Source organism: Leopardus geoffroyi, chromosome A2 (assembly GCF_018350155.1).
Source record: "Leopardus geoffroyi isolate Oge1 chromosome A2, O.geoffroyi_Oge1_pat1.0, whole genome shotgun sequence".
NCBI lineage: Eukaryota > Metazoa > Chordata > Mammalia > Carnivora > Felidae > Leopardus > Leopardus geoffroyi.
Window position 1 is genome coordinate 151205933 of NC_059331.1, and position 27380 is coordinate 151233312.

Here is a 27380-nt window from a genome sequence, read left to right on the forward strand (position 1 = left end):
GTCAGCACAGAGCCTGATGTGGGGCCCGAGCTGTGAGATCATGACCTGAGCTGAAGTCGGACACTCAACTGACGGAGCCACCCAGGCACCCCGTTTTTTAAATGCACTCTGACAATCTCTGTCATTTAATTGGTACATTTAATCCATTGACATTCAAAGTGATTACTGATGTAGTTGGGTGGGTATCTACCCTATTCATTACTGTTTTCTATTTGTTGCCCTTCTTTGTTCCTATTTTTGTCTTCCACTCTGTGTGTGTGTGTGTGTGTTTTAGGTTTTTTTTTTTTAGTTTATTTTATTTTGAGAGAAAGACAGAGACAGAGTCAGAGAGACAGTGAGTGGGAGAGGAGCAGGGGGGGTGGGGGGACAGAATCCCAAGCAGGCTCCATGCTGTCAGCCCAGAGCCCAACGTCGGGCTCAAACTCACAAACCATGAGATGACAACCTGAGCTGAGATCAAGAGTTGGACGCTTAACCAGCTGAGCCACCCAGGCACCCCTCTTTTTGTGCTTTTAATGGAGCATTTTGTCTGACTCCGTTTTTTCTCCTTTCTTAGCCTATCAGTTATACTTCTTTCTTTCTTTCTTTCTTTCTTTCTTTCTTTCTTTTTCTAAAACTTTTTTGAATGGTCGCCCTCGAGTTTGCAACATACACTTACAACTAATCCAAGTCCGCTTTCAGATAACAAGATGCCAGTTCACGAGCAGGGTGAGCACATTAATAACAAAGCAATCCTAATCCGTCCTTATCATCGCTTGTATCACTGCTGGCACCTATTTCGTTTACATATGGGGACACATCAGTATATAAATAGAAACTACCTGATCCTGGAAAGGGAAGTTTGGATGGGTCAATGTGTTGAAAACTGAACTTGCCTTCTCTTCCCAGTTCTTTTTTACTTTTTCTGCTACCACCATGTTCTTAAAATAGAACCACTGTTCACTTTTACTTCTCCATTATTTATAGCCCAGCAAGTAATGCCCTTCCTATCGCTGGTACATTTGCACCACTTTCCCTGGTGGCTAGTATGGGGATATACAGCTGGTGTGCTGACCATCAGGGTTTCCAATCCTTGAGATGTGCGTGTAAACCTAACTCAGTTAAACACGGAATATCTACCTTAAATTCCCATAGGCTGGCTGGGTAGATTCAACCAATCCATCCTATTAATAAACGAGGTTGACATTTACAAGAACTTTCTCCTGTTTACAGCACTGGTGAAACACATTGGACCAGCAGGTGGAGCTAAACTACCACAGATAAGGCTCTGGCTTTGGTTTACTGTGTGGGAGCTTTGGAAACCATGTGGGAGAAAATAGTGGAGACTATTGTCTTAGACCAGTCAAAAGGAATCCCTACCCCAGGCCCTGGGCTTTCGAGCAGCTGTTGGCAAACTTCTGTAAAAAGCTAGATGATAAATAGTTTAGAGTTTGGGGGCCATGTGTGGTTTCTCTCACATCCTCTTTTTTAAAACAACCTTTTAAAAATGTAAAAACCATTCTTACTTTGTGAACAGTTAGAAAACCAGACCTCAGGCTGGATTTGGTCCAGGAGCCATACTTTTCTGATTCCAGCTCTAAGGACTCCATATATCATAAACACAATAAAGGTAATAAGAAACTATGGGGTCTCTGCCACTTGGGATCCCATGTTCAATGCAGGCACAGCGTGGCCCATATCCCTCAACATCTCCCTATTAATACTGTTCAAGCCCCAGGGAAATTATTTTCCAGAACTCTTGCCCAGCATCCGCAAAACACAAGGTCGCTGCTTCTGAATGCGGTAAAGCTTTGTGAGTTGTGCCACTGTAAAGCCAGAGTCAGATACTTCATGAGGACACAGGAAAGATCTGAGCCAGGAGTGCTTAGGTGGGAGAAGAGACAAATGAACTCATCACATCTTTCTTCTTGGAAGGTATAAAGGCAACAGATTCTTGGATAAGCAAGTCCAGTCCTGGGGCGCTCAGTCAGTTGAATGTCCGACTCTTGATTTGGGCTCAGGTCATGATCCCAGGGTGAAAGGATTGAGGCCCACATTGGGCTCTGTACTGAGTGTGGAGCCTGTTTAAGATTCTCTCTCTCACCCCCTGCTTGCTCCCTCTCTCTCTCTCTCTCTCTCTCTCAAAAAAAGGTGGGGGGGTGGGATTCCAGCCCGTAATAGGTCTGAGCGAAAGGGAAATCTTGCCCCTGGCATCTAGCAGAGCAGGGTAAGGAAACTCTATTTCTTGTTTTCGCTTAGTTTCAATTTGGACTTAACGAAGCCAAATACAGACTCCCTGGGGGACAGAAGAAGCAAACAAACAAACACCCACAAACCACGTGTGTTCTGTGATTCATTCTGTTGGTGGTATCATAAAACTGGGCTTCGCTGGAGAAGCATAGCCTAATTTGGAGAAGGTGGTACAACACACAGCCTTCCGAGATTCGCCAATCCACCTGGCAAAAATCCAGGGCCCCACTAGCTTGACAAGGGAAATTCTTAGGACTCTCTTGGTCTAGAGCTATCTAGAACCGTTCTTTAAAGATTAAAGAACCTTGCTAACTCTGGATTCACTCTGAGATAAAAAGGAAGCACGAAGACTGGATGAGATTATGGAGGTACACATACTTTTGGCCTGTGTATCAGAGCGTAGGTGTGTGCACAAAAAGCTGCTTTTGCAAGGGAAGAAGAACAACCGAAGGTTCTGGCTGGAACTCGACAAGTGATGGCTCAGACTGATCTGCTGTGCCCTTATAAGCACAGTGCTTGCTGAGCTATCAAAAGTGTTGGTGGGAGAGCCCACACTGAATGAGAACAGACCCTGTTAGAAGCCAGGTGGCCTTAGGTGAGATTGTGGCCTGAAGCAGCTACTCAACCCCCTCTCCCTTTGACAGACCATCACTAACTAGTCTGCATTGTTTGGAATTAGACCACAAGCAGATGGCACCAAATAATTTTAAGATCAGAGATTCCCGTCACATCCCGAGTGATGCCCCAAAGGCATCAAGTAAGGAAGAACGGATCCACAAAATCCACTGATTAAAGGAAATAGTTATAGTCAGGTAAAGAGAAGGCACGTATACAGGGAGCGTTCGTAGGATTCATGAGCAAGTGACAGTCCTCTCCCACGGCCCCCATCGGGACAGACACTACCTCACAAGATAACCTGACTCCAGCAACAAAGACTTGGATTTCACTGTGTGAGTCTTTGAACTCGGAAAGCACTAGTTGGGGCCACGCTAAAGGTACTGCTCACCTAACCGAGAAATGGAGGCTAGAAGCATATGACATTTCAACAGAAGGACATTGGTGGGAGAAGTGAAGCAAGTCTAAGTGCAGCCAATGGACCGAGTGACAAGGCTGACTATGCGAACATACAGACCCGGGATTGCCCCCGTATAATTACGGGGGGTCTTGGGCTGCGGTCAGTGACTAGCAGTTTGGGCTGGCAAGGGGCTCATACAGGGCTCCTTTTATGGCACACGAGTTTATAGTTAAATCTCAAATATCGGTGGTTCATGGTGATGCCCCTGAGTCTTAAAAAGAGGAGTGAAGTATGACTTCGAATGTAGTCACTAGGGTCCACAAGATGATACCTTGGGCCACAATCCATGCACCTGTGGGCTCATGAACAACATAATCCCTATCTCCATCTGAAGTCACTTAGGTTGCCCAGGATGGTCCCCGTTGCCAATAGCAATGGGCGCATGTGCCTTTGGTGGGAGAATATGAGGGTATATGGCCCATGTCTCAGAGCTGGCAGTCTGCCTGTGCTGGACATTTCACAGAGTATGGGAGGTTTTAATATTTTTAAAAACTGGCGTTGACAGTGTCTCTGGTTTGACCTTTGCCTATTTTGCAACTGAAGCCGTGGACCAGACTACTTATAAAAAGACGGGCAACCCAGGTTGCCCACCAACATGAATGTCAACATATATGTGAAAAAGCTCAAGGACTTCCTGGCCTCCATAACCATAGGAGTCAATTCCTATAATAAATCTCCTCTTACGTGTATCTCTATGTATCCCACTGGTTCTGTTTCTTTGGTCATCCCTGACTGGCACACATATCTTATGACAGCAATCCCACTCCTAGCTGTATATTCAGTGGAGATACGAATATACATTCACCTAAAAACAAGGACACAAACATTTATAGCAATACTATCTATAACTGGAATACCATCTATAACTATCAATAACTGGAAACTACCCATAAACACAGTCTGGGTAACAGCAGAATAGATAAATAAATTGCTGTAGAGTTATATAATGGAACACTACTTAGTAAAGACAGTGAAGAATCTACTCCAACATATAACAATACGGAAGACTCTTGTAAAAATAATGTTGAGGGGGCGCATGGGTGGCTCAGTCAGTTAAGCATCTGACTTGGGCTCAGCCCACGATCTCACAGTTCATGGGTTGGAGCCCCGCGTCATGCTCTGTGCCGACAGCTCGGACCCTGGAGCCTTCTTCGGATTCTGTGTCTCCCTCTCTCTGCCCCTCCCCTGCTTGCACTGTCTCTGTTTCACTCAAAAACAAATAAACATTAAAAAAAATTTTTTAATTATGCAATTGAGACATGGACTTTAGGTAAATCATCTATTTAGAAGTAAGCACTGATAGAGAGCTTTATCTTGACTTTCTGTAAATTTGGATATAAATAGTTTGAGCCCTACAAATCAACTTGAAACAATTAAATGTATATGTTTCCTTGAAAAATAAATAAATAATAAAAATTTTTTTTAAATAAAAAAAATAATGTTGAAGGAAGAAGACAGACACAAACTAATATGTACTGTGTAGTTCCGTATATAACGTTCAAAACCAGGGGGAACTAATCTATGGTATTGGAAATCAGGTCAGTGATTATCCCTGAAGGAGGAACAAGGGGGCCTCTGGGATGTTGGTAATGTTCTGTTGCCTGATCCAGTGCTGGTTACACGAGCAAGTTCAGCTTTTGGAAATTTATTGTGTTCTTTTCTATCTGTATTAAACTTAAGTTAAAAGTTCATTTACAAGGGTAGTGGCGCCTGGGTGACTCAGTCGGTTGAGCATCTGACTTCGGTTCGGGTCATGATCTCACAGTTCATGGGTTCGAGCCCCGTGTCGGGCTCTGTGCTGACAGCTCAGAGCCTGAAGCCTGCTTCGGATTCTGTGTCTCCCTCTCTCTCCCTGCCCCTCCCTGCTCATACTCTCTCTCTTTCCCTCTCAAAAATAAAAAATAAACATTAAAAAACATTTTTTTTTTAAAAGTCCATTAACGAAGGTACAAGTTCTGACTTTGGAAGGAGGGGAGAAAAAATTGAACTAGAGCAATATTATCAAACATATGGTAGTAGTATACATTTCCCCTTCCACCCCCCCTTACCCCTTACCTCTCGGATTCTCTTCTGCCATTCTTCAGTGAATTCAGGAGAGCTGGTGTTCACCAGGCTGGCATTGAGTGTCCACGGTGGGCACTTCCAAGTGGGGAGGGAGAGCATGGCCAGAGAGGGTGCCACAAAAGCAAATGTCCCTCCCTGGAGAATGGGCAGCCTGGAGGAGGGGGAAAAGGATGCAGTTACTCAAAAGATCCCTTAGCACTGGTGTGAAACTGGGCCCAATGGGGGATTTTTTTTAAATCCCAAGCCCTAGCTTGATTTAGAGGCGATACATGACCTAGCGGGTAAGCTCCACATCAGACCCATGAACCCTGGCAAACTTTGGACAGGTGGGAGAGGTGAGTACAGGGAAGACAAGCAGACCTAACCCCAGTCTTGGAGATGCAAACTAAGGAGGAGAGTCGGGCACTGGGAAATCATTCGCAGACCAGCACAGAGCTCAGCGGCCATGTGCACTGGGTGCCATTGTCCACCCTGGTCTCAGAGAATCTTCCCCAGAGCCCAGGACAAAAGCACAGCTCCCATGTGGAGTTCTCCCTCCAAGAGATGCACAGCCTAAAATCTGGGTCGCCAGACTCCTTGGTGTCTTCCAAAATGATCAGCAATCCCAGACCTTTCCCTTCAAGCCTCCTTTTCATCATATGGACAGAACAGTTTTCAGGTCAATTATCAGGGTGCGTTTTTCCATCCAGGCCCTTCTCACTCCTGCCCGGCCTCTCACTCCATCCTCTGTGAGAACTTCTGGAGGTGCCCACCTACCTTTCTTCCCTTTGAGGTAAACACAGCCTGGTAAGTCAACCTCCAACAATCCTCTCTTATCAGATCAGAGGCCACCAAGGCTAACCTAGTCTGCCCACCCATGACACTAAAATTTGGGGTAGGGTGGAACAGAGGCACCCCAGTATCTTGATTGCATTTGTCACTATGATGCACCCACTTTGTCTTAACAATCCCAGAAGGGTATTTTTGAACTCAGGATTTCATAAAGATATCTTAAAGGCTTATTCTCGAGAATGACTGAGCACATTCTATGTAATGAAAATATAAAGTTTATGAGAGTTTTGTTGCCCAAGTGGCCTTTGTATTCTGGCTGAATATTAGAGTCAGTGACACTTGGGCATCACCCTCAGTGGGTGGGCATCACCTTAGCAGGCTCGTCTAGCAGTGCACTCAAGGTGATTCTAATGTGCAGCCGGGGTTGAGGGCAACTGATCTAGATCCATAAATCTAGGCCCACAAAAGGCTCCAAAGTAGAATGGAATACATTGCCCACATAAGGCAGGAATCCACAAGCGGTGTATGGGTATGTGCGAACAATTTTTTTTTTTTATTTAAAAACTATGAACCTAAATATCTTGACACAGAAGGGAAGCATGCTCTATTTATCTTTACAAAATCTCCTTGAGGTTTTAAAACAAACATATAGGGCTGCCTGGGTGGTGCAGTCGGTTAAGTGTCCAACTTCGGCCCATGATTTTTGGTTCATGGGTTTGGGCCCCGCGTTGGGCTCTGTGCTGACAGCTCAGAACCTGGAGCCTCCTTCGGATTCTGTGTCTCCATCTCTTCCTGCCCCTCCCCTGCTCCCTCTCTCTCTCTCTCTTTCTCTCTCTCTCAAAAATACAGTCCACCACGTCAGCCATTTCCATTGTGCTGGGCTCCATGAGGGCAGGGATTCGTTATTTTTCACTGCCATTCCTCCAGCACTGAGCCTGGCGCCACAAAGAAAACCTACCAACACTGGGTTTATCGTTGTTTTTTTTTAAGTTTAATAGGCGTGTAAGGAAGTCCTAACAAATGTTAATTTGCATTTCATTAAGCTATGAGCGATGTGCACTCATTCATGTGATTTAATGTCTGTTTTCTCCTTGTCTATAAACTGTCTGCTCATTACATAGAATTTGGATACTGTTAAAATAAATAACAATTCTTATGATCATGAGCTTTCTTTTCATTAAAAAAAAAAATGCTTTCTGTTACTGTATGCAGGAACTCACCCCCATTCAGAAATTATTTAAGAGAGCATTTCAAAATTTTCAAGTAGTTGAGCACCTTTCTAATTCTGTTTGTGTCCATTTCTTTCAAGAGGATTACATGTAGTTGGGGTAATATGATATATGGACTTTCTGCCTTTTTTGCATTTGCTAAATATCTTTTATGTTCAAGAACAAGGTGAATTTTTTCCATTTATTTGCTTCAGTGTATTATCATGCTTTATGTTCAGGTTCACACGGTATATCAATAAATTTTTCCCTTATCGTTTTATACTTAGACCTTGCAGTTCCATTTTCTATTCCTTCCTGCCGTTGTCCCCACCCCATTTTGTTCGGTAGAACTTCTTTTTTTTTTTTTTTAACGTTCATTTATTTATTTTGAGAGAGTGCATGCACGTGCACAAGGGAAGAGGGGCAGAGAGAGGGAGAGAGAGAATCCCAAGCAGGCTCCGCACTGTCAGAGCAGAGCTGGATGCAGGGCTCGAACTCATGAACCATGAGATCATGACCTGAGATGAAATCAAGAGGCAGTTGCTTAACCTACTGAGGCATTAGGCGCCCCTGTTAAGTATAACTTCTTACCAAAAGTACCCTTTTGGTAAATAGATGTGAGCAATAGAAAGAGGGAAACAGAGAAAGATATATTGATCTGCATACTCTCCTTTCACTGCTGCTAGTTCTTTTATGCACATCCCGGTACATGCATAGGGTACGTGCACTCAGTACTATCCTAGGCTTTCATTTTTCTATGTATGTTTTACCTTCTACGGTGACCTTGATGCATATCTCAGGGCTCTTTTTGAAAAAAAAAATCTTTTTTTAACGTTTATTTATTTTTGAGACAGAGAGAGACAGAGCATGAACAGGGGAGGGTCAGAGAGAGGGAGACACAGAATCTGAAACAGGCTCCAGGCTCTGAGCTGTCAGCACAGAGCCCGACGCGGGGCTCGAACTCATGGACCGCGAGATCACGACCCAAGCCGAAGTTGAACGCTTAACCGACTGAGCCACCCAGGCACCCCTCAGTGCTCTTTTAAATTTTATAATTATCTACCACTGCAATGGCGACCCCTGTATTTTTAAATCTGCCCACGAGTATGGTTCAGTATTATTCTACATGTGCCTCTGACATCAGTCTCTCTTATAAACTATAGACTATTGATTTGAAACCAACCCAACATTTGAGACCTAGAAGAGTCCCTTGAAATATATCCAGCTTGGCCTTGTCATTATTGTAGATAGGGAATCTGGGCCCAATGTCATAGAGGTAACCAGGACGAGTGCTCGGGTCTCCTCCCTTATCATCTGGGTTTCTCGCTGCTTCTTGACACCGATTGAGAGCAAGGCATCCACGAATGCCAAGTTTAAATCCGGCTCCGCTTCTCATCAGTTCTGTGACCTAGGTATGCTGCCCAACGGCTGCAAGCCTCAGTGTCCTCTTTGATAAAATAATATACTCTCCCCAGGGAGTAGCTGCGAAGATTAAATATGTATAAATGGGTAGCCCCATGCCTGGGGCATATAAGAGCTCACTGAAGAGCCGTAATTGCCATTACTTTGTTATTCCCTCTGAAATGTGTGGGTACTTCCTGAGAAGGTGGTGTACGTTAAGACATTTTCTCTCCTGTTTTCTCTAAATAACAGATGTTCTAGTGTGGGCTTTTTTTTTTTTTTTTTTTTAACTGTTTGGCCTTCCCAACTCTTGCAGGTTGGTTCTCTAAGACTTGTTTTCTGCATCCCTTGTTTTCTTTCCTATTGTTGGAATCCATGTGTGTGGGCTGGTCCAAGGCTGTGTCTTCGTATTAATTACTCCCTTGCTCTCTCTCTGGCCAAGTGCTCAGCCCTGCAGGTAGTATGATATCACCTGCTCAGAGCTCCACAGCTTTTGCTTCACTCCCCCTCATTGTTCCTCCTGTTCTAGTTCTTAAAGTGGACAGTATTTGTCGACCGTAAGGTTAATGTCTGAGGCACAGCTCTCTTCATGTGATGGCACGACACGTATCAGTTGGGGTGGAGCTGCTTTTGTCGGATCCACTAATCGTCTGGAAGCTTACTGCTCTCGTAGTACTGTTGGATCTATTTCAGGTGCTACCCTCCCCGGTTCTTTTTACTTCTGTTAGATTTGATTTGAAGGAGGTGCTCTGACAATGCCCCATAAGTTCCGACATGCTATGTCCTCACTCTAGAACTGACACTTCACCTGGCTCCAAACAGGATTTAAGGGGGCTTATGATTATATTACGCTACAGTAATAAAGGACCTACCACGCTATCCTCAGACCCCGCAACTTCACTTTCCAGCTGTTTCTCACCCCTTCCCAAGCCCACTGGCCCACACCCAGCCTCATGAACCCTTACAGAAAGAGCCAGTCTGGGCTCAGACGGAGTGGGATCTGGGTGCAAACCTCCACTGCCGCCCTCACGACACCCCATAGAAAAGGTGGTCTGATTCTTCCTGTGCCTCCTACTCCTTCCACCCTTCACCGTGTCACCTGTGTGCTGAAGCCTGAAAAAGGGAAGACGCCCGGCCGTTTTCTTTACAACAATGACTTGCATGTTTTCTAAGAAGAGGTTAAATGTCAAAATCTGTAGTCACAGGAATGCATCTTAAGAATCTCATAGGATGAGTATTTTGTTGGCAGGGCTGTAGGAATGTGTCCCCGGGGCGACTCCTAACATCTAAGCTTACACGGAATTTTAAAAGCACTCGGCATTTTCATCCAGTTGTCTCAACAGCCCTCCAGGGCAGTCGGTCCACACTGCTTTGCCTGCACAGGAGGAGACTGCCTCTGGTGGGCAGTGCCAGTGGGAGGGCCTGGCTCGGATGTGGGGAAGCCCTGATCAGAAAGTCTGACTCGCCAGGTTGAATTGCAACGGTAAGTTTGTCATAAAAACAACTGCTAACAAGACATGAAGTAAGAACAAACTAGAGTTTATGTTAATGATTAGAGAAAACATTTTTCTCCCGTCTTCATAGTCCCACTCTAACCCACAAAACAGAAACATCTACCCTTTTGGAAGCATTGAGAAGTTAAGGCCCCCCCCCCCCCCCAACCCCGTTCCCTCTGAGCTCTCAGGTACTTCTGTTAAGGAAAAGTTATTCATGACACCAGTTAATGATGTGAAGGTGACTTTATTCCAGGGCGGGACTACAACAGGATTTTGTAGTAGGGGAGAGCATCGGGCTCAACTCTGAATATAACAAGGAAAGATGGGAATTTATAGCCCAGGAGCGGGGTTGGGTCAGGGGCTGGAAAGTTACTAAAAGGAAACATAAGGGATAGGGCAGGGGAGGATCCTGCTGAAGGCAGGCCAGGGTGATCAGACATCATCTGAGTGATGGCAGAGAACTGATCAACCCAATCAGATATGGAGGGCAGGGATTCTGACTACACTGAATTAGTAAGATTCTTGCTAAAATTGGAAAATGCAGAGACCAGTATGAAAGCTCAAAAGTCAAACCTAGTTGAATAGTTGTCTGCTGGGCTGAGCAACAGAATGGCCATAGTTGATCCTGTCCATTAGACACTATGACTACATAGACCTCTTATCCAGGTAAGTGATGAATAGGCAGAAAATCCAGCGTGACTTGGGCCTGAAAAAGATCCTGCGTGTTTTCCGGCTCTGAAAACTTAAAGGAAAAAATTTCCTTGAAGAAACAAGTGAAAATTGTTGCGTATGTTCAAAAAATATAAGAGGATACAGCTGCATGAGAAAATAACTTGAGATAATATTTTTAAACAAAATGCTAATAGAAGACGTATGATGACTTGAATAAATGAGACATATACTATGTTCCCTGAAAGGAAAACTCAATATTACAAAGGTCCACTTATTCCAAGTTAATCTATAAATGTAATGCAATTGCAACCAAAATCCCAATGAGAATATTTTATTTCATATAATGATTTAAAAATTCATCTGGAAGAACTTAAAAATTAGAATTACTTAGAAAGACTTTTAATTTTTTTTAATATTTCTTCTTTTTTTTAATGTTTATTTATTATTTTTGAGAGAGAGTGACAGAGCATGAGCAGGGGAGCGGCAGAGAGAGAGAGGGAGACACAGAATCTGAAGCAGGCTCCAGGCTCCCAGCTGGCAGCACAAAGCCTGATGTGGGGCTCAAATTCATGGACCGCGAGATCATGACCTGAGCCGGAGTCAGGCGCCTAACTGACTGAGTCACCCGAGCGCCCTAATATTTATTCATTTTTTGAGAGAGAGAGACAGACAGACAGAGTGCGAGTAGGGGAGTGGCAGAGAGAGAGGGAGACAAAGAATCTGAAACAGGCTCCAGGCTCTGAGCTATCAGCACAGAGCCCGATGCGAGGCTCAAACCCATGAACCACAAGATTGTGACCTGAGCGGAAGTCGGATGCTTAACTGACTGAGCCACCCAGCTGCCCCAGAATAAATTAGAAAGACTTTTAAAGTAAAGAATAATGAGGAAAAGCTTGCCTAACTAGATAAAGTCACTACAAAGTTATTAATTTTAAAATAGGGCAGTAATGGTTGAAGACTTAAAGAAATCAATGGCAGAAAACAGTAGCCTGAACAGATTGATCCTAGGATATATAAGAACTTAATGTGTGATGAATAAAGTCTTGATTCCCAATGAGGAACAGATGGTTTATTCAACAAATGATACTGAGAAAATTGGCTTTTACAGAGAAGAAAATCAATTTGAGGACTTACTTCATACAATGCACCTAAATGAATCCTAAATAAATTCAAGAGTTAAATTGAAAAAATCTAAACAACACACAGACAAGATACTTTTTTAAAAGGTGATTACTTATCTATTGGATATAGAAAGGATTTCTAAGTTAAAAGTAGATCAAGAAATAGCAAAGGAAAAAAGTAATACATTTTACCATAGAAACATAAAAGCTTTATTATGGCAAAAATATCTTAATCAAAATTAAAGCACACTAAAAATGTTTATGGCAATTAATAAACACAAAAATTTAATAGTCTTTTTTAAATTAATTAAAAAAAATTTTTAATGTTTATCTATTTTTGAGAGAGAGAGAGAGAGAGCATGAGCAGGGGAGGGGCAGAGAGAGAGGGAGACACAGAATCTGAAGCAGGCTCCAGGCTCCCAGCTGGTAGCACAGAGCCCAATGCGGGGCTTGAACTCACAAGCCATGAGATCTTGACCTGAGCTGAAGTTGGAAGCATAACCGACTGAGCCACCCAGGCGCCCCAATATTCTTAATATGTGTTGACTTTTTTACAAAATAATAAAAATGACTTCTGATTAAGAATGCCAGATTATACACTTGCCCTCTCTTGAAACTTCAATAAAATGATTAAAATATATTTTAGAAGAATAAATTACAAGGATAAAAAGACCTGAGCAAGAGACAGTTGCAACAAACTGAAAGCTGAAGAGCAGATGAACAGTGGTAACTGATTTAACCTCCTGGGGAATCCGTATCCTATAGAGGCAATCGGGAAACGACAGTATACTGAAAAACTCACCACGTGTCAGGAGTTCGTTCTTGAAGTAGGGTTAAACGTGGAGCTAAAACAGGTTAAAAATCTTTCTCAGAACACCAGTCAGGTAACTATCCTTCCCCCATCTTGGCAGAAGACTTTAAGTTTATTCCGTGAAAAAGGCAAACTGCAGACTGCAGGGACACGGGCACAGTTGAAGTGGAGATACCGTACTGAACACTGGGATGATTCATTTAATATATGTACACTGAACACGAAAACTTCCAGCTCACTTTCCCACTGAGCTTCTAGCACACTTCCAGCCAGGTCTTTACCCTCTGGGCAAGAGACTAGAAGGTCCTTTTCTGGAGGATAGGACAACCTGAGAGGAAAACATAAAGATGCTGAAATTCAGGCTTCCCTAGCTATGCTAGGAAAAACACAAAGATGCTGAAATTCATGACACCATATTAAGACTACAATGTGAATTGTGACCCTTGCAGTTGGGACATGTGTCATTCCTGCATGTCATGCTATGATGAAGCCCAAAGTGAACGAGACACACTTCCAGGTTCAGAACATCTAGTCAAGCTTCTGAGGCCCTACCTTAAAATATGAGCAGATATACAAAGATCGCCAGACAACCACAGGACTGTCAATGACAGAGACCCAAATAAAGAAACAGATGAAAGTTACTTGTCTTGGGGCGCCTGGGTGGCTCAGTTGGTTAAGCGTCTGACTCTTGATTTTGGCTCAGGTCATGATCTTAAACTCATGATCTTCATGAGTTCGAGCCCCACATGAGGCTCTGTGCTGATGGCGCAGAGCCTGCTTGTGATTCTCTCTCTTCTTCTATCTCTGTCCCTCCCCTGATCATGCTCTCTCTCAAAATAAATAAATATTAAAAAAAATTAAAGGGGCACTTGGGTGGCTCAGTTGGTTAAGCATCCAACTTCACCTCAGGTCATAATCTCACAATTTGTGAGTTCAAGCCCCACATCGGGCTCTGTGCTGACAGTTAAGAGCCTGGAGCCTGCTTTGGATTCTTTGTCTCCTCTTTCTGCCCCTCCCCCATTCATACTGTCTCTCTGTCCCTCTCTCTCTCTCTCTCTCTCTCTCTCTCAAAATTAAACGTTAAAAACATTTTTTTAATTAAAAAAATAAAAGAAAGTAACCTGTCCTGCAAGGGGATGATACTTTTTAAAACACACTCTCATTTGTATCTTTAGCAAGCAAGAGATCTTGCATTCATAGAACAAGAATAGGATGCAAAAACAAGAATATTCAGAGAACAGAAAAAAATCTTTTAAAACATTATAGTATAAATAAATTAAGCAGAAGAGTTGGAAGATAAAATTGATGTAATTTCCTCCCCCCAAAAGAGCAAAAATACAAAGAAATGTAAATAAGGATAGAAAAGGTAAGAAAATTAGAGAACCAGTCCAGGAAATCCAGCATGTGAATAAAAGGAGTTTGAGAAAAAAATTCAAAGAAACTGAAGGACGAGTATTTGCATATTAAAAGGACCAATGGAGTACACAGTATAATGGATAAAAATAAACTCAGGCCATGACACATAACTAAAAATTTATAACACAGGATTGTAAAGCAGTTCTTTCCACCTTCTGGGGTGGGGTAAGGGGGAAAGATTACATAAAGGTTTGGCCTTCTTAAAATCGCATTGGAAGTTATAAGACAATGGAACAATACTTTCAAATTCTGAAAGAAAAGTATTCCCAACCTACATTTCTATACCCAGCTAAGCTATCAATGAAGCATGAGAGTAGGATCAAGATACTTTCACATATACAAAGTCTTACAAAATTTATCTCCGATGTATTCTTTCTCTCTCAGGAAGCTATTGGACTCTTGTGTTTCTCCAAAAAGGATACCACTGTGGGAATAAGAGACCTAGACTGAGAACTGACATGAAGGGGATTCTCAGGATAGGGATGAAGGGTCATCTCAGGATGACATATATAATGGATACCAGGCATATAAAGCAGCCATTCCAAATTGCAGCAAATCAGAGAGCTCTAGGAGATAGTTCATCAAGAAGATGAAGCTGATGTGAATGAAATTATTAGGAAGAAATTTAGACAATAAACAAAGAGTATATAACTGAATTAGAAATAAGTACCTAGAAAATGAAGTATAGAAACAAGAAAGGTGTTAATTCCAGGGAAAACAAAAATCTGGGCAGGAAAAGCACGTTGTGATTCAGCTCCAAATAGCATTCTAGTCATTAATTATAATGTAAATATGGAATATTGATCTATGTTGGGAGCATGTTAGAATAAGAGGATGGGAAGTATGCTTGTATGCAGTGAGAGGGAGTGGGCTGTGAAAGAAAAGGAGATCATAATCATTCATATTGGCACATCAATTAGTAATACCTAAAATGGAAGTGTGTTAATTAGAGATATGGAGCTAAATAATCAGCTTAAAGGGATGAAACGTTTGACTTTGCCTAGGGGGAAAAAAATAGGAGGAAGATGTGAAATCGGAAGGGGAAGCCTATTTGTCTATCTTCTTTAAACCCATCACTGCTTACTACTCTTTGACCACCCCCTACACCTCCTCCCTCCCCCACCACCCAAAATCCGTGCTGGATTGGGAGCCATTGCTCCAGCCCTCCCTTCTGTTCTGCCCCAAAGACAAACACACGTGTCCTTTTTTATTTTTAGGGCTTCAATGCTGATCATGGAGAAATGACTTGGGGAAATGAAGATGAAAGCAGGTGAAGTGGAAAAGGTTGCAGGATCTCAGAATTTGTCTCAAGGTTGGGGCATAACTCCCAGCCCCAGTCCCTCCTCCAATACAGTAATAGGCAGCCTACTGGACTTTTGTTCTCAGGCACAGACTCAAAGGGTGTGGCTCATGAAACATACCCTGGTACTTTTCTAAAAATACCTTTTAAATGATTTTTACTTTTCCCAGTTATAAAGTAATACATGAACACTGAAGAAAAATAAATGGCAAATCAAGACAAATACAAAGAATAAATTTAAATTAGCCTAATTCTATAACCCAGAAATGGTTATTAACATTTTGCTCCAGTCTTTTTTTTAATCTTTAACCAGATAAGCTTTATCAGCATACATATAATATATACATTTTATATATGTATGAAAAATATAATCCTAAACATTTCTATCAGCCTTTCTTCTGTCTTTAACTAGATAAATGATTGTCAGTATACATATAATTTCTACTTCTCATACTTAACAAATCACGTTGGTTGCTATTGCAATAGTGAAAAAGCTGAAACAACTTGGGTCTCCTTTAATAGTAAATAGTTAAATAAATTAGAATATAATTATATTTTCTAGAATATGAAATACTAAGTGATCATTTTTTAAAAAGAACTATTGCAGAAATGTGTTTGTTGGAAATGGAAAAATATTATGGTGCATTGTATATGTTTAAAAAGGGGGAGGAGGACTGTTTCTTACAATCAAATGTTTTTAATTATTTAAAAAGGGAGGGAGGGTGCAAAATTTTGTGTATAGTACAATCCTTTTCCTGGTGTGAAAAATAAATTTTTTGTACCTGGCACTAAGCTAACCTCTTGGTATGCATTATCTAATTTAATTCTCACGGCTTTGGAAAAGTTAAAAAACAGTTCCTCTTCACAGAAACAAGAGGACTCTAAGAGAAAATAATGCAAATATTGTCCAGGGAAGAAAGGAAAAGGAGCATTAAGTCTCTACTAGGTAGGGCCTTAAGCACCTGGGAACCTGGAAGGGATGATCGCCCTGAGGAGTTCTGGGGTTGGGACACGTGGAATTTGAGAAGCCTGTGGGTAAGGAGGGGAAGAACACGGGTAAATGGGGAGGTGGTCAACAGCTGGGGACAGATGCATCTGGAGGGTGATCTGCTGGAATCCAGCCTCACCATGTCATCATGGTGATGTTCCTTCTTGAGTCAGTCCCCGAGTGGGCAAAGGATGATGTCACATGGACTTTTCTTTGAAACAGACCAGAATGGGGAGCAGAGTCTCAGGAACGTAAGATGGAACTGATGAATTCGCCTTGAATTTAAGAGGGTCACTGTGTTGTAAGAAATCCTGAGCACTCTGGGTCTCAACTACTTCACTAGTGGACAAAGAACACTCTGTTCATGTTTTTTCTGAGTTCCCTCCACCAAGCAGGTACATTGTAGGAAATACCACTGGTGCCTTCCCTATGGGTAACTTCTCAACTTCAACCCAGAGGAAGCACACCAGCCCCCTCCTTAGGACTCCTCTGATGTGATGAGTTGTCAGATCACTCTTCTATCCCAACAGCCACCACTGTTCCTGCTCCCGTCAGAGCCCCAATGGCACATCTGGTGACTTGGCTGTCAAGAGGGCAGGAGCAAAGTGGCTGCATACCTCTGATGATGGCCATGGCCTTTCTGCATAACCAATGACAGGCGCAGAGCTAGGGCAGGGCTGGGCTCAGCCACAGGAAGTCACTGGATGCAAAGGATCAAGGCCAGGGCTGACTCAGGAAAAACTGTATGCGAGTAAGTGTAAGACAAGCGGATGTTCTTTGCCAGAAGTACGTGTTCCACACTTGAGCTATTCCCAGGAAAATGGAGAGACATGTTACTTGGAACCACTCCACAAAAAGAAATTACCAGTACAAACTATGAATAATTCCAGAGATGGCATTAAGGCCTAGAATCACATGTAGTCAATATCTGATTTCTTCTAGTGATTTCCTTCCAAACTTAATGTCTTATTTTGAAATGAATGATAGAAGTATGCCCTTCCGTGAATTGCAGAAGCGAACACCTAAGTGAGGAAGGCTCTTAGGGGATGCACCCAAGACCCTTAAAGCCGTACCAGGGAGACAGCTGTCCATGTTGCCAAGGATTACAGCCGCCTGCCCCACACTGGGCACAGTGCTTGTGAACTCCTATATCAAGAGCAGCAGTTATCATCTCTTATCATTCCCTTTTGATTATTTAATGTGGTTTTAATCACGATGACCTTGTTGCAACATCGCCATTTTTGGTTACCAGCAAATAACCAGTAGTCAGATCTACTTGGCCTTTGAGTCATCAACTATCAGTTAGGTTTCACAATCTATAATGTCTTAGGGAGTTGCTCGTCAGCATCTGAGACAGAAGCTTATTTCCTAGAACCAAACTCATGTTTATTCCTGACCCCACCCTAATGGCATTAACATTATTTCATTTCCTAATTTTATTTACCTCTTTCTCTGCATGTTTAATTAAGGTGTAAGTTCAAGTTCTTTGGGCCCTAACTGCTGATTAGTTTGTGTTTCTTACGGAGCCTACCAGAAGGCTAGGCCCAGAGGCACTTTTACTACTGATTATCCCATTGAAACCCGGGGCTTCATCATCTTCTCTGTCAACATCATAGCTGCCCACAACAGAGACAGAAGGGACTTTCGGACATCGTATAGTTGAATTCCTTCATTTTGTCGACGAGAAACTGAGCCTTAAAGAGGGCAGATGATTTGTCTAAGTTCCCATGGTACAGAAGCCAAGACTGGAGTTCCGTCCTCCAGTTTCCAAACCCAGTACTCTTCCATAATTATAATTAATGCCATCTCAGGTTTATGGGCGGGACTCCCCCATCCAGAAGCGCTTTGTGTTTGTAACTCTCCACGGGGCGGGGTGTTCTGGGACCCAGGCAGGTTACCGCAAGCTGTCCCTAATCCCACCGCACCATCTCACATTCCCAGAGCCGATCCTGGAAAATAGGGGCGTCTGATAGATAGACCAGAGCAAACCCTGCACCTCTCTGAGTCCTTGGTCGGGGATTTGGAAGAAGTCTTAGCTCACCGAGATGGTGAAGAAGAGAGAGCAGGGAAATCACCCTCCAAAGCCGTGGGCACTGGTCTCCACTCCTCAACAGAGGTTGCAAGAACTTAAGCCTTGGCGTCTCGCCTGGAAATGACTTGCAAAGGAAGCACTTTGGAAAGTGCCTTTGATTTGATTCAGGCAAAAAGGCCATGCCAGCAGTGAATATACTCCTCTGAATGTTGTCTGCAGTCAGTCTATCCTGGAAACAACCGGCCAGCCCCATATCCGTCTATACCTGTGTGGTTTGATTCAGATAATTGACACTGAATAGATGGATATTAATTTTTCCTGTCATGTCACCTTCTATCAATATAGGTCAGCAGAAGCACATTGTAGGAAATGTTTTCCATTTCCCTTCGCAACGCCAGGGCGGGACACAGGCCTGGCACAGATTAGGTCAAAAGTAGATTTAGGATAAAGGGACCCTCACTTGCCGGGCTCCTTCTCAAGTCCCGGGGGTCCTGCAACGTGTGCACTAGCCATAGGCCTTTGTCAACTTTGTAGAAGTAAATGGTTTCAGCCACATTTGGCCGGCTACTGCCTCTTTGCACTGCCTCCTCACGGACTCTAAATCTTGCATCAGATGGCATTTGAAAGGTCATAAGCACTCTTAGGATTTGGCCAGGGGAAGCTGAGTCAGGATCAATTTAGTTTGAATGTGGCAGGATAGATTTATGTGGGTTGAGACCACTAAACCACCCATGTTTGTTTGTTTGTTTTTAACTTTTTTTTAATGTTTCTTCATTTTTGAGAGACAGAGAGAGACAGAGCATGAGCAGGGAAGGGGCAGAGAGCGAGGGAGACACAGAATCCAAAGCAGACTCCATGCTCCGAGCTGTTAGCACAGAGCCTGACGCGGGGCTCGAACCCACGGACCGCGAGATCGTGACCTGAGCCGAAGTCGGACGCTCAACCGACTGAGCCGCCCAGGCATCCCCACCCATGTATATTTAATTTCCTGCTAGCCACCTCAGGGTCATGATTGGGTCTCGCAATACTCCTACCTCCCCTTGTGCCAGCTCACTCTACTTCGTGAAGTTGCACAAACCCGAGGTCACGTTATGTTATGAATGTGTCCTATGGCACCTGACGTACGTGGGCGTTGGAGGAGAAACAAAGGTTGAAATGTAGGGTGCCAGAAGCAAGTCTGTGGAAAACCTGAAAACCATCAGATACGCAAAATCGCCAGAGAAGACGTGAGTCTCACTGATATGCAGGCAAGATGGAAGTTTTCTCCTATCAAGAATATAGTTGATAATGTACCACTTACACTTTTAAATGCAGCATGCATTTTAGACATTTCTGATGGAAATCACGGACAAGAGAATGTCTGTGTTTGTAGGGCACAAATCAATAGTGGTATTACAGTTTTGTGTGAAAGGATGACCATGCATCTTAACTAGCAGTAGTAACAAACAAATTTGGACCAACCCACGGAAGCGGAATGACTGAATTATCTTTCCTTCTCTTCAGAAAATGTTGATCAAAGAGTACACCACTTTCAATTCAACAAGAAAGGAGTAGGGGCTCCTGGGTGGCTCAGACGGTTAAGTATCTGACTCCTGTTATTCAGCTCAGGTCTTGTTCTTGCGGTTTGTGAGTTCGAGCCCCACTTCAGGCTCTGTGCTGACAGGGCGGATCCTGCTTGGGTTTCTCTCTTTCTCCCTCTCTCTCCGCCCCTTCCCTGTTCGTGCTCTCTTTCTCTCGCAAAATAAATAAATAAATAACTTTAAAATAAAATAAAAAAAGATTGGAAAAACTTGGAATGTGTGACACTTGTGGTGTTAATCTGCTTTTTAAATGTTGTAATTTGAGGCGCCTGGGTGGCTCAGTCGGCTAAGTGTCCGACTTCAGCTCAGGTCATGATCTCACGTTCGGTGAGTTCGAGCCCCGCTTCGGGCTCTGTGCTAACCGCTCAGAGCCTGGAGCCTGTTTTGGATTCTGTGTCTCCCTCTCTCTCTGACCCTCCCCCGTTCATGCTGTGTCTCTGTCTCAAAAATAAATAAACGTTAAAAAAAATTTAAAAAAAATGTCGTAATTTATCATGATTTTTTTTCAATGTAATAATATTGTCTCTCATGCAGGATTTTGTACTCATACTTTTGTGTCCTTCTTAAAGGGGACACTGAAAACTGGACATCCTTCAGGCTGAACAAAACTTGGATATGTCCTTGGACTAGATGTTAAATAAATGATAAAGGAAGAAGGCCCACAACTAACAGATCTGGGGTGAGCAGGAGAGGTCTGGAGGACCCGCAGAGAGGGATGTCCTGATCCCTCCTGATAACCTAGAAGGGAGCCATGGTGCAGAGTTCTTTCTGGGAGACAAGCTGGGGCGGGGGTGGTGGTGGAGAATATGAAGAGAGGATGTGTCGAAATGAGGAGGGAAAAGTTCCGAAGACACATTTTCCAGGCCTCGCAATTTTGTCCAGGCCAGCTCCAGAGCAACAGAGCCCCATTTTACTCAGGCTAATTTTTGCAACCTACATATGAACATAAAGGACTTGATGGTGTTTGTATTTATTTATTTATTTATTTATTTATTTATTTATTTATTTAGAAAGGTGATTCCACTGATTATAACGATTTTGCTCATCTCAATCTTACTGTCAGGGAGAAAAGGCCATACTATCATCGGCCTTGTTTTCCGGGTACCAAACCACAGACACAGTTCAGCGAATCCCTGCTGTCTCGTCTGTTCAGAACAGAACTCTCCTTCCCTGACTCTTTAGGAAGTTTTCCCGAAGGAGAGCTGCCATATGTGTTGCCCGGATGGGTGAGAGCTGGGCATCTGGCTTAAGTCGCACCCATCAGAGCTCTTCCCTGGAATTTAATTTTTTTTTTTAATTTTTTTTTTCAACGTTTATTTATTTTTGGGACAGAGAGAGACAGAGCATGAACGGGGGAGGGGCAGCGAGAGAGGGAGACACAGAATCGGAAACAGGCTCCAGGCTCCGAGCCATCAGCCCAGAGCCCGACGCGGGGCTCGAACTCACGGACCGCGAGATCGTGACCTGGCTGAAGTCGGACGCTTAACCGACTGCGCCACCCAGGCGCCCCTCTTCCCTGGAATTTTAAAATGCGAGGCCAGCCAGAGCAGTCCTCAGCTGCTCTGGGAGACAAGCGTGAGGACTGCCAGCAGCCTGCCTCCGGTCCTGTGCGGGGAGCGTGACCACGACAATGAAGCACAGGCACTGACAGTGTGAGGAAGAGACAGCCCTGCATCCAGACGAGGAAAGGAGAGCCCCCTGTACTTAGCCTGCTGTCCCAGGGGGCTCCACTCTCCCTCCTCCGGGAGGCATCTGTGGGGCCAAGGGATTCTGTCCACCTCATGTCTGTGTGCCTCTCCCCTTTGAGACTCAAGAATTCCTCTGCCCAAATGGCCCTGAGCCTCTTCCAGAACCTGCTTGGGCCTCTTCCCCAGGTCTGCCCTGCTGAAGGCAGACCATGATGCAGGTGTACATACCCCTAGGCCTATGGAGGGTGGCCAAGCGTCAGCTATTTGGAGAATCTGGTGTATGTGTGTATGTGCATGAGCATATGTGTGTTGGGGGTGGGTACGCAGCCCACATTCATGAGTGTAAGGACATTTACGATCTGGAGCAAAACTTGACATGAGAAGACAAGGGGGAAGGCCACAGGCTGGGGGTTGGCCCTCCCCATGTGGCTAGGTCCCAAAGCAGAACTTAGAGCAGTGAAAAAATTTTAAATTCAAAGCTGGCCTTCCAGGTAGAATGACCAGAACATATCTTATTTAAGAGTTTGTAAGTTTGGTTTTAGACATGCAGCGTGTGGGGCTCCATTTGTATCCTTGCCCTGCATCTCGCAAATACCAGGGGCAGGCCTTTGTAGAGACAAGAGGAGAAGAAAAAGTCCCAGTGGCACTTGAGCCCCTGGTTCAATGTGCTCCTGATGCATGGTGTAACCTTGCCTTTCTCTTCCCTTGACCTTATACACCGATAAAGAACAATTTTTTGCCTAAGCCATTCTGGACTTACGGGACTTTCATCAAGAATCCTAGCTAATATGGAAAGTAAGTGTTGGAGCCAGGACCTGAACCCAGGCTCTGATTGCCCGTCCCATGTTCCCTCCATCATGTCTACCTAAACACCTCTGCAGCTGTAAGCCAAGCAAATCTTGCTGATACCCCAGCAGGTAAAAGTCAGAATCCCGGGAAAAGAGTTTTACCTACCTGACTCCAAAAAACACTTGCAGGAGAGTGCAGAAGCCAGAGACGAAGAAAATTGTGCTGATGAGGTAGCTCTGAGTCAGGGGGTCATGCTGCAGACACAGGTCCTTGGCCAGGATGAGTGGCACTGACACGAGCCCCCCCAGGGCCGTGAGGAAGTGCTGTGGGTGGAGCAGAGAGAGTGGACGGTTAAGCAGATGCCACGGGTTACCTGATCCCACCGTCATTCCCATTCTTCCACCAGAGGAAAGAGTGCTACTCAAGCCGGACCATGAGTGACAGGCAGAGATCCAGAGAAGCAGTAGGAAGTAGGAAGACCAGACAGCAACTAACAGAGACCTAACCAGAGGGTCTGGGGTTCAAGGGCAGAACCCTGGCAGTGGGAACCGATATGGCACTTGGGAAACCAAGGCAGGGACACAAAATAGCAGGACATAACAGGAGCCAAGGAAGGGGCCTTAAGAATAAGAAGAAGGCAAGAGGCTCATAATTAAAACAAGGTACAAGGTGAGGGCAAGACTAATGAGCAGGAAGCCCTGAACACATTCTCCAGATAGATCATATATTAAGTCACAAAAAGTCTTAGCAAATTTCATGAATGAAATCATACCATGGGTCTGAATGGCATGTAACAGGAGGAAAACTGGAAAATTCATATATTTGTGGAAATTAAGCAATACCCTTCTGAACAACCAACGGGAATAAGAAGAAATCAAAAGAAATCAAAAAATGTCTTGAGACAAACAAAAATGGAAACGCAACATATCAAAACTCATGCAACGTGGCAGAAGCAGTTTGAAGAGGGAAGCTTATGGCGATAAACACCTAGAAGAAAAATCTCGAACGACTTTACACCTCAAGGAACTAGAAGAAGACTAAACTAAGCAGAAAATTAGCAGGAGGGAGGAAGAATTAATGCTATTAAAATTTCCATCCTATCCAAAGCCACGTATCGATTCAATGAAATTTGTATCAAAATTTTAATGATATTCCTCACAGAAATAGAAAAAACAATGTCATAATTTGTGTGGAACAACAAAAGACTTCAAACAGCCAAAGTAATCCTTAAAAAGAAGAACAAGGCTGGAGCCATCCTAATTCCTCCTTTCAAACTTTTTTTTTTCTTTTTAGTTTCTTTATTTTGAGAGAGAGAGAGAGAGAGAAAGCAGGGGAGAGGAAGAGAGAGAATCCCAAGCAGGCTCTATGCTCAGTGTGGAGCTAGACACGGGGCTCGAACTTACAAACTCTGAGATCATGACCTGAGCTGATATCAAGAGTCAGACGCTCAACCGACTGAGCCACTCAGGCAACCCCCTCATTTCAAATTTTTATTACAAAGCTATAGTAATCAAACAATATGGTACTTGAGAACTGGTTGATATTTTGATATTTTCCTTAGTTTAAAAAGTGAGACAAAAATGAAATAACAAAAACATACCAGATTTTCATTTTTCAACGACATAAATAAGCAGCCTCTTTGCTAAATTTTATGGCAGTTTTTGAAAACTGGAGGAACGTTATTTAAAAAAAAAAAACAACCCACAGGGGCGCCTGGGTGGCTCAGTCGGTTAAGCGTCCGACTTCGGTTCAGGTCATGATCTCGCGGTTCGTGAGTTCGAGCCCCGCGTCAGGCTCTGTGCGGACAGCTCAGAGCCTGGAGCCTGTTTCTGATTCTGTGTCTCCCTCTCTCTCTCTGACCCTCCCCCGTTCATGCTCTGTCTCTCTCTGTCTCAAAAATAAATAAACGTTAAAAAAAATTTTTTTAAATAAAAAATAAAAAAAAACACAAAAAAATCAGTATGGTACTGTCATAATTTTTTTCTTAATGTTTATTTATTTTTGAGACAGAGACAGAGCATGAACAGGAGAGGGGCAGAGAGAGAGGGAGGCACAGAAGCTGAAGCAGGCTCCAGGCTCCGAGCTGTCAGAACAGAGCCCGACACAGGGCTTGAACTCACAGACCGTGAGATCATGACCTGAGCCGAAGTCGGATGCTTAACTGACTGAGCCAGCCAGGCGCCCCAGTATGGTACTGTTATAAAAGTAGACAAATAAACCAGTAGAACAGAACTGAGAGCCCAGAAATAACCCCATGCATATATGGTCAACTAATATTTGACAAGCAAGCCAAAAAGGCTCAAGGGGAAAGGACAGTCTCTTCAATAAATGATATTGCGAAATCTGGATAACCACATACAGAAGAATGAAAATGGACTCCTGTCTTGCACCATTCACAAAAAGTAACTCAAAAATGGATTAAGGACTTAAATATAAGGCCTGAAACTGTAAAACTCCTGGAAGAAAACACAATGGAAAAGCTCCTTAACATTGGTCTGGACAAAGATTATTAGCCATGACACCAAAAGCTCAAACAACAGAAGCAAAAATAAACAAGTGGGACTACATCAAACTAAAAAGCTTCTGCGCAGCAAAAGGAACCATCAGCAAAATAAAAAGGCATCCAAAGAATAGGAGAAAATACTTGCAATTTGCAAACCATCTATCTGATAAGGGGGTTAACATCCAAAAAATGTTAACTCATCCAAAAAAGGAACTCATAGAGCTCAATAGCAAAAACCAAACCATCTGATTTAAAGACGGGCAGGAGACTTGGAACTTGGGAAGATGGCTTAGTAGGAGGAGCTCACCCCCTCCCACGCTTACAAGTAGGTATCATCCACATCCAAGTCAATAAACCAGACAGCGATCCAAAGACTGGCAGAACAAACTCCACGACTAAATATGGAGAAGCTGCATCTGAAAGTTTAGGAAGGTCAGAAAGGTGGAGGGAGGCTGCCCACGGGAGGGAGAGAGCTGCACACACATACAGGGCAGAGAAATGGGCCCTCGCACCAGGGAGCTCACACAGGGAAGACTAATCCCTATAACGTTTGGCTTTAAAAGCCAGAGGGGCTGAATTCGGTGAGTTTGTAAAACCAGGGGGACTTGGAGCCTGGAGCTGTAAAAGTCAGCTGACTCAGCACTGGGCCAGCTGGAAAGGCAGGTGATAGTCGGGTCACTGCCCTTAAAGAGTCAGCAGCCTGCATGGAGAGGCAACGTAAAAATGGCAGTTTACACAACCTCTGGGGCAAACAGGAGACAGATCTGCTCAGAGTGATTTTGGAGTGTGCCGGGGGACTTTGAAAAGGAGAGACTTGGCAGGTGCCATTTTCCTCCCCCTCCCCCTCCCCCCAGCATGCACACAGAGCCACCTGCCAGAGGTGGGCTGCACAGACACTTGTAGCCTCAGCTCAGGGCCCAGGACAAATTTTGTTAAAGCCCCACCCAGTGGTGTTTGCCCCACCCAGTCACAGGCCCCCCCAAGTCACCCCCCCCCGCCGCCCCATTCCCACATGCATGGAACTCAGCCTCACACCCCTTGTCGCCCTGACATGCAGCCCCCAGCCAACAACCACCTCAGTGCTTTGGGGGATCTGGCAAAGGACTAGTGGCCCAATGCAAATGTTCCTAACACCACTGCCCTGTTCCCCAATTCCCTGGCAGGTATGCCCCCTCGGAGCCGGCCTGCCTGGGTCCCACTAACACCACATAGAGGAACTACTGCCCACAACAGGCAGAGAGCCCGTGCAGATGACTGTACTGAAAGGAAAGATGATTCAGATACAACAGCAGGGTGTAAGCAACACATACAGGATACTTTCCTGAAGTGCCAGGTTCTGGTGAACAGGGACACTGCACTGCAGGGCACTCCAGGACCTCCTCGTCATAAAGTCACTACTTTGAAGAGCACAAGTCATAGCTGACTTTCTTGACACAGAGAAACAGACACGGGGCAGAAAAATGGGGAGACAGAGAAATTTATCCCAAATGAAAGAACGGGACAGGGCCATGGCCAGAGATCTAAAGAAATGGAAATATAAGCAAATATAAATAACCTGCCTGATAGAGAATTTAAAGCAATGATCACAAAGACACTCACCGGACTTAACCAAAAAAAAAAAAAAAGAGTGGAAGACAGGAGTGAGACCCTTAACACAGAGATAAGGAATAACACAGCAGAGATAAAGGGCTCGATAAACCAAATGAAAAACACGCTTGATGGAATGAATAACAGGATGGCAGAAGCAGAGTAACAAGTTAGTAACCTAGAAGAAAGTAATGGAAAGTAATCAAGCTGAACAAAGGGAGAAAAAAAAAATTACACAAAATAAGAATACACTTAGGGAACTCAGTGACTCCATCAAACATAATAACATTTGTATTATAGGAGTCCCAGAAGAAGAAGAGAGAGAAAGGGGGGCAGAAAATTTATTTGAAGAAATAAGAGCTGAAAACTTTCCTAATCTGAGGAAGGAAACAGATATCCAGATCCAGGAGGCACAGAGAACTCCCAACAAAATCAACAAAAGCAGACCCACACCAAGACATATTGTAATTAAACTTACAAAATATAGTGATAAAGGAAATATCTTAAAAGCAGCAAGACGAAGCAGCAAAAGAAGTCATTAACTTACAAGGGAAAACCCATAAGGCTAGCAGGAGATTTTTCAACAGAAATTTTGCAAACCAGAAGGAAGTGGCATGATATATTTAAAGTGCTGAATGGGAAAAATCTG

General features: G+C 43.8%; 1 protein-coding gene across 4 annotated transcripts in view; it reads right to left on the reverse strand.

Annotated features, from left to right (window-relative positions):
• LOC123606914 (solute carrier family 23 member 1-like) overlaps nucleotides 1-27380 on the reverse strand; it is a 56764-nt gene that overhangs the window by 20753 nt on the left and 8631 nt on the right. For all 4 annotated transcript variants that reach the window (XM_045495762.1, XM_045495763.1, XM_045495760.1 and 1 more), the window contains exons 3-4: nucleotides 22807-22964; nucleotides 5360-5519 (exon numbers count right to left, since the gene is read on the reverse strand). In XM_045495762.1, coding sequence (XP_045351718.1) covers nucleotides 5360-5519; nucleotides 22807-22964 — 318 coding nt within the window. The remainder of the gene's footprint in view (nucleotides 1-5359; nucleotides 5520-22806; nucleotides 22965-27380) is intronic.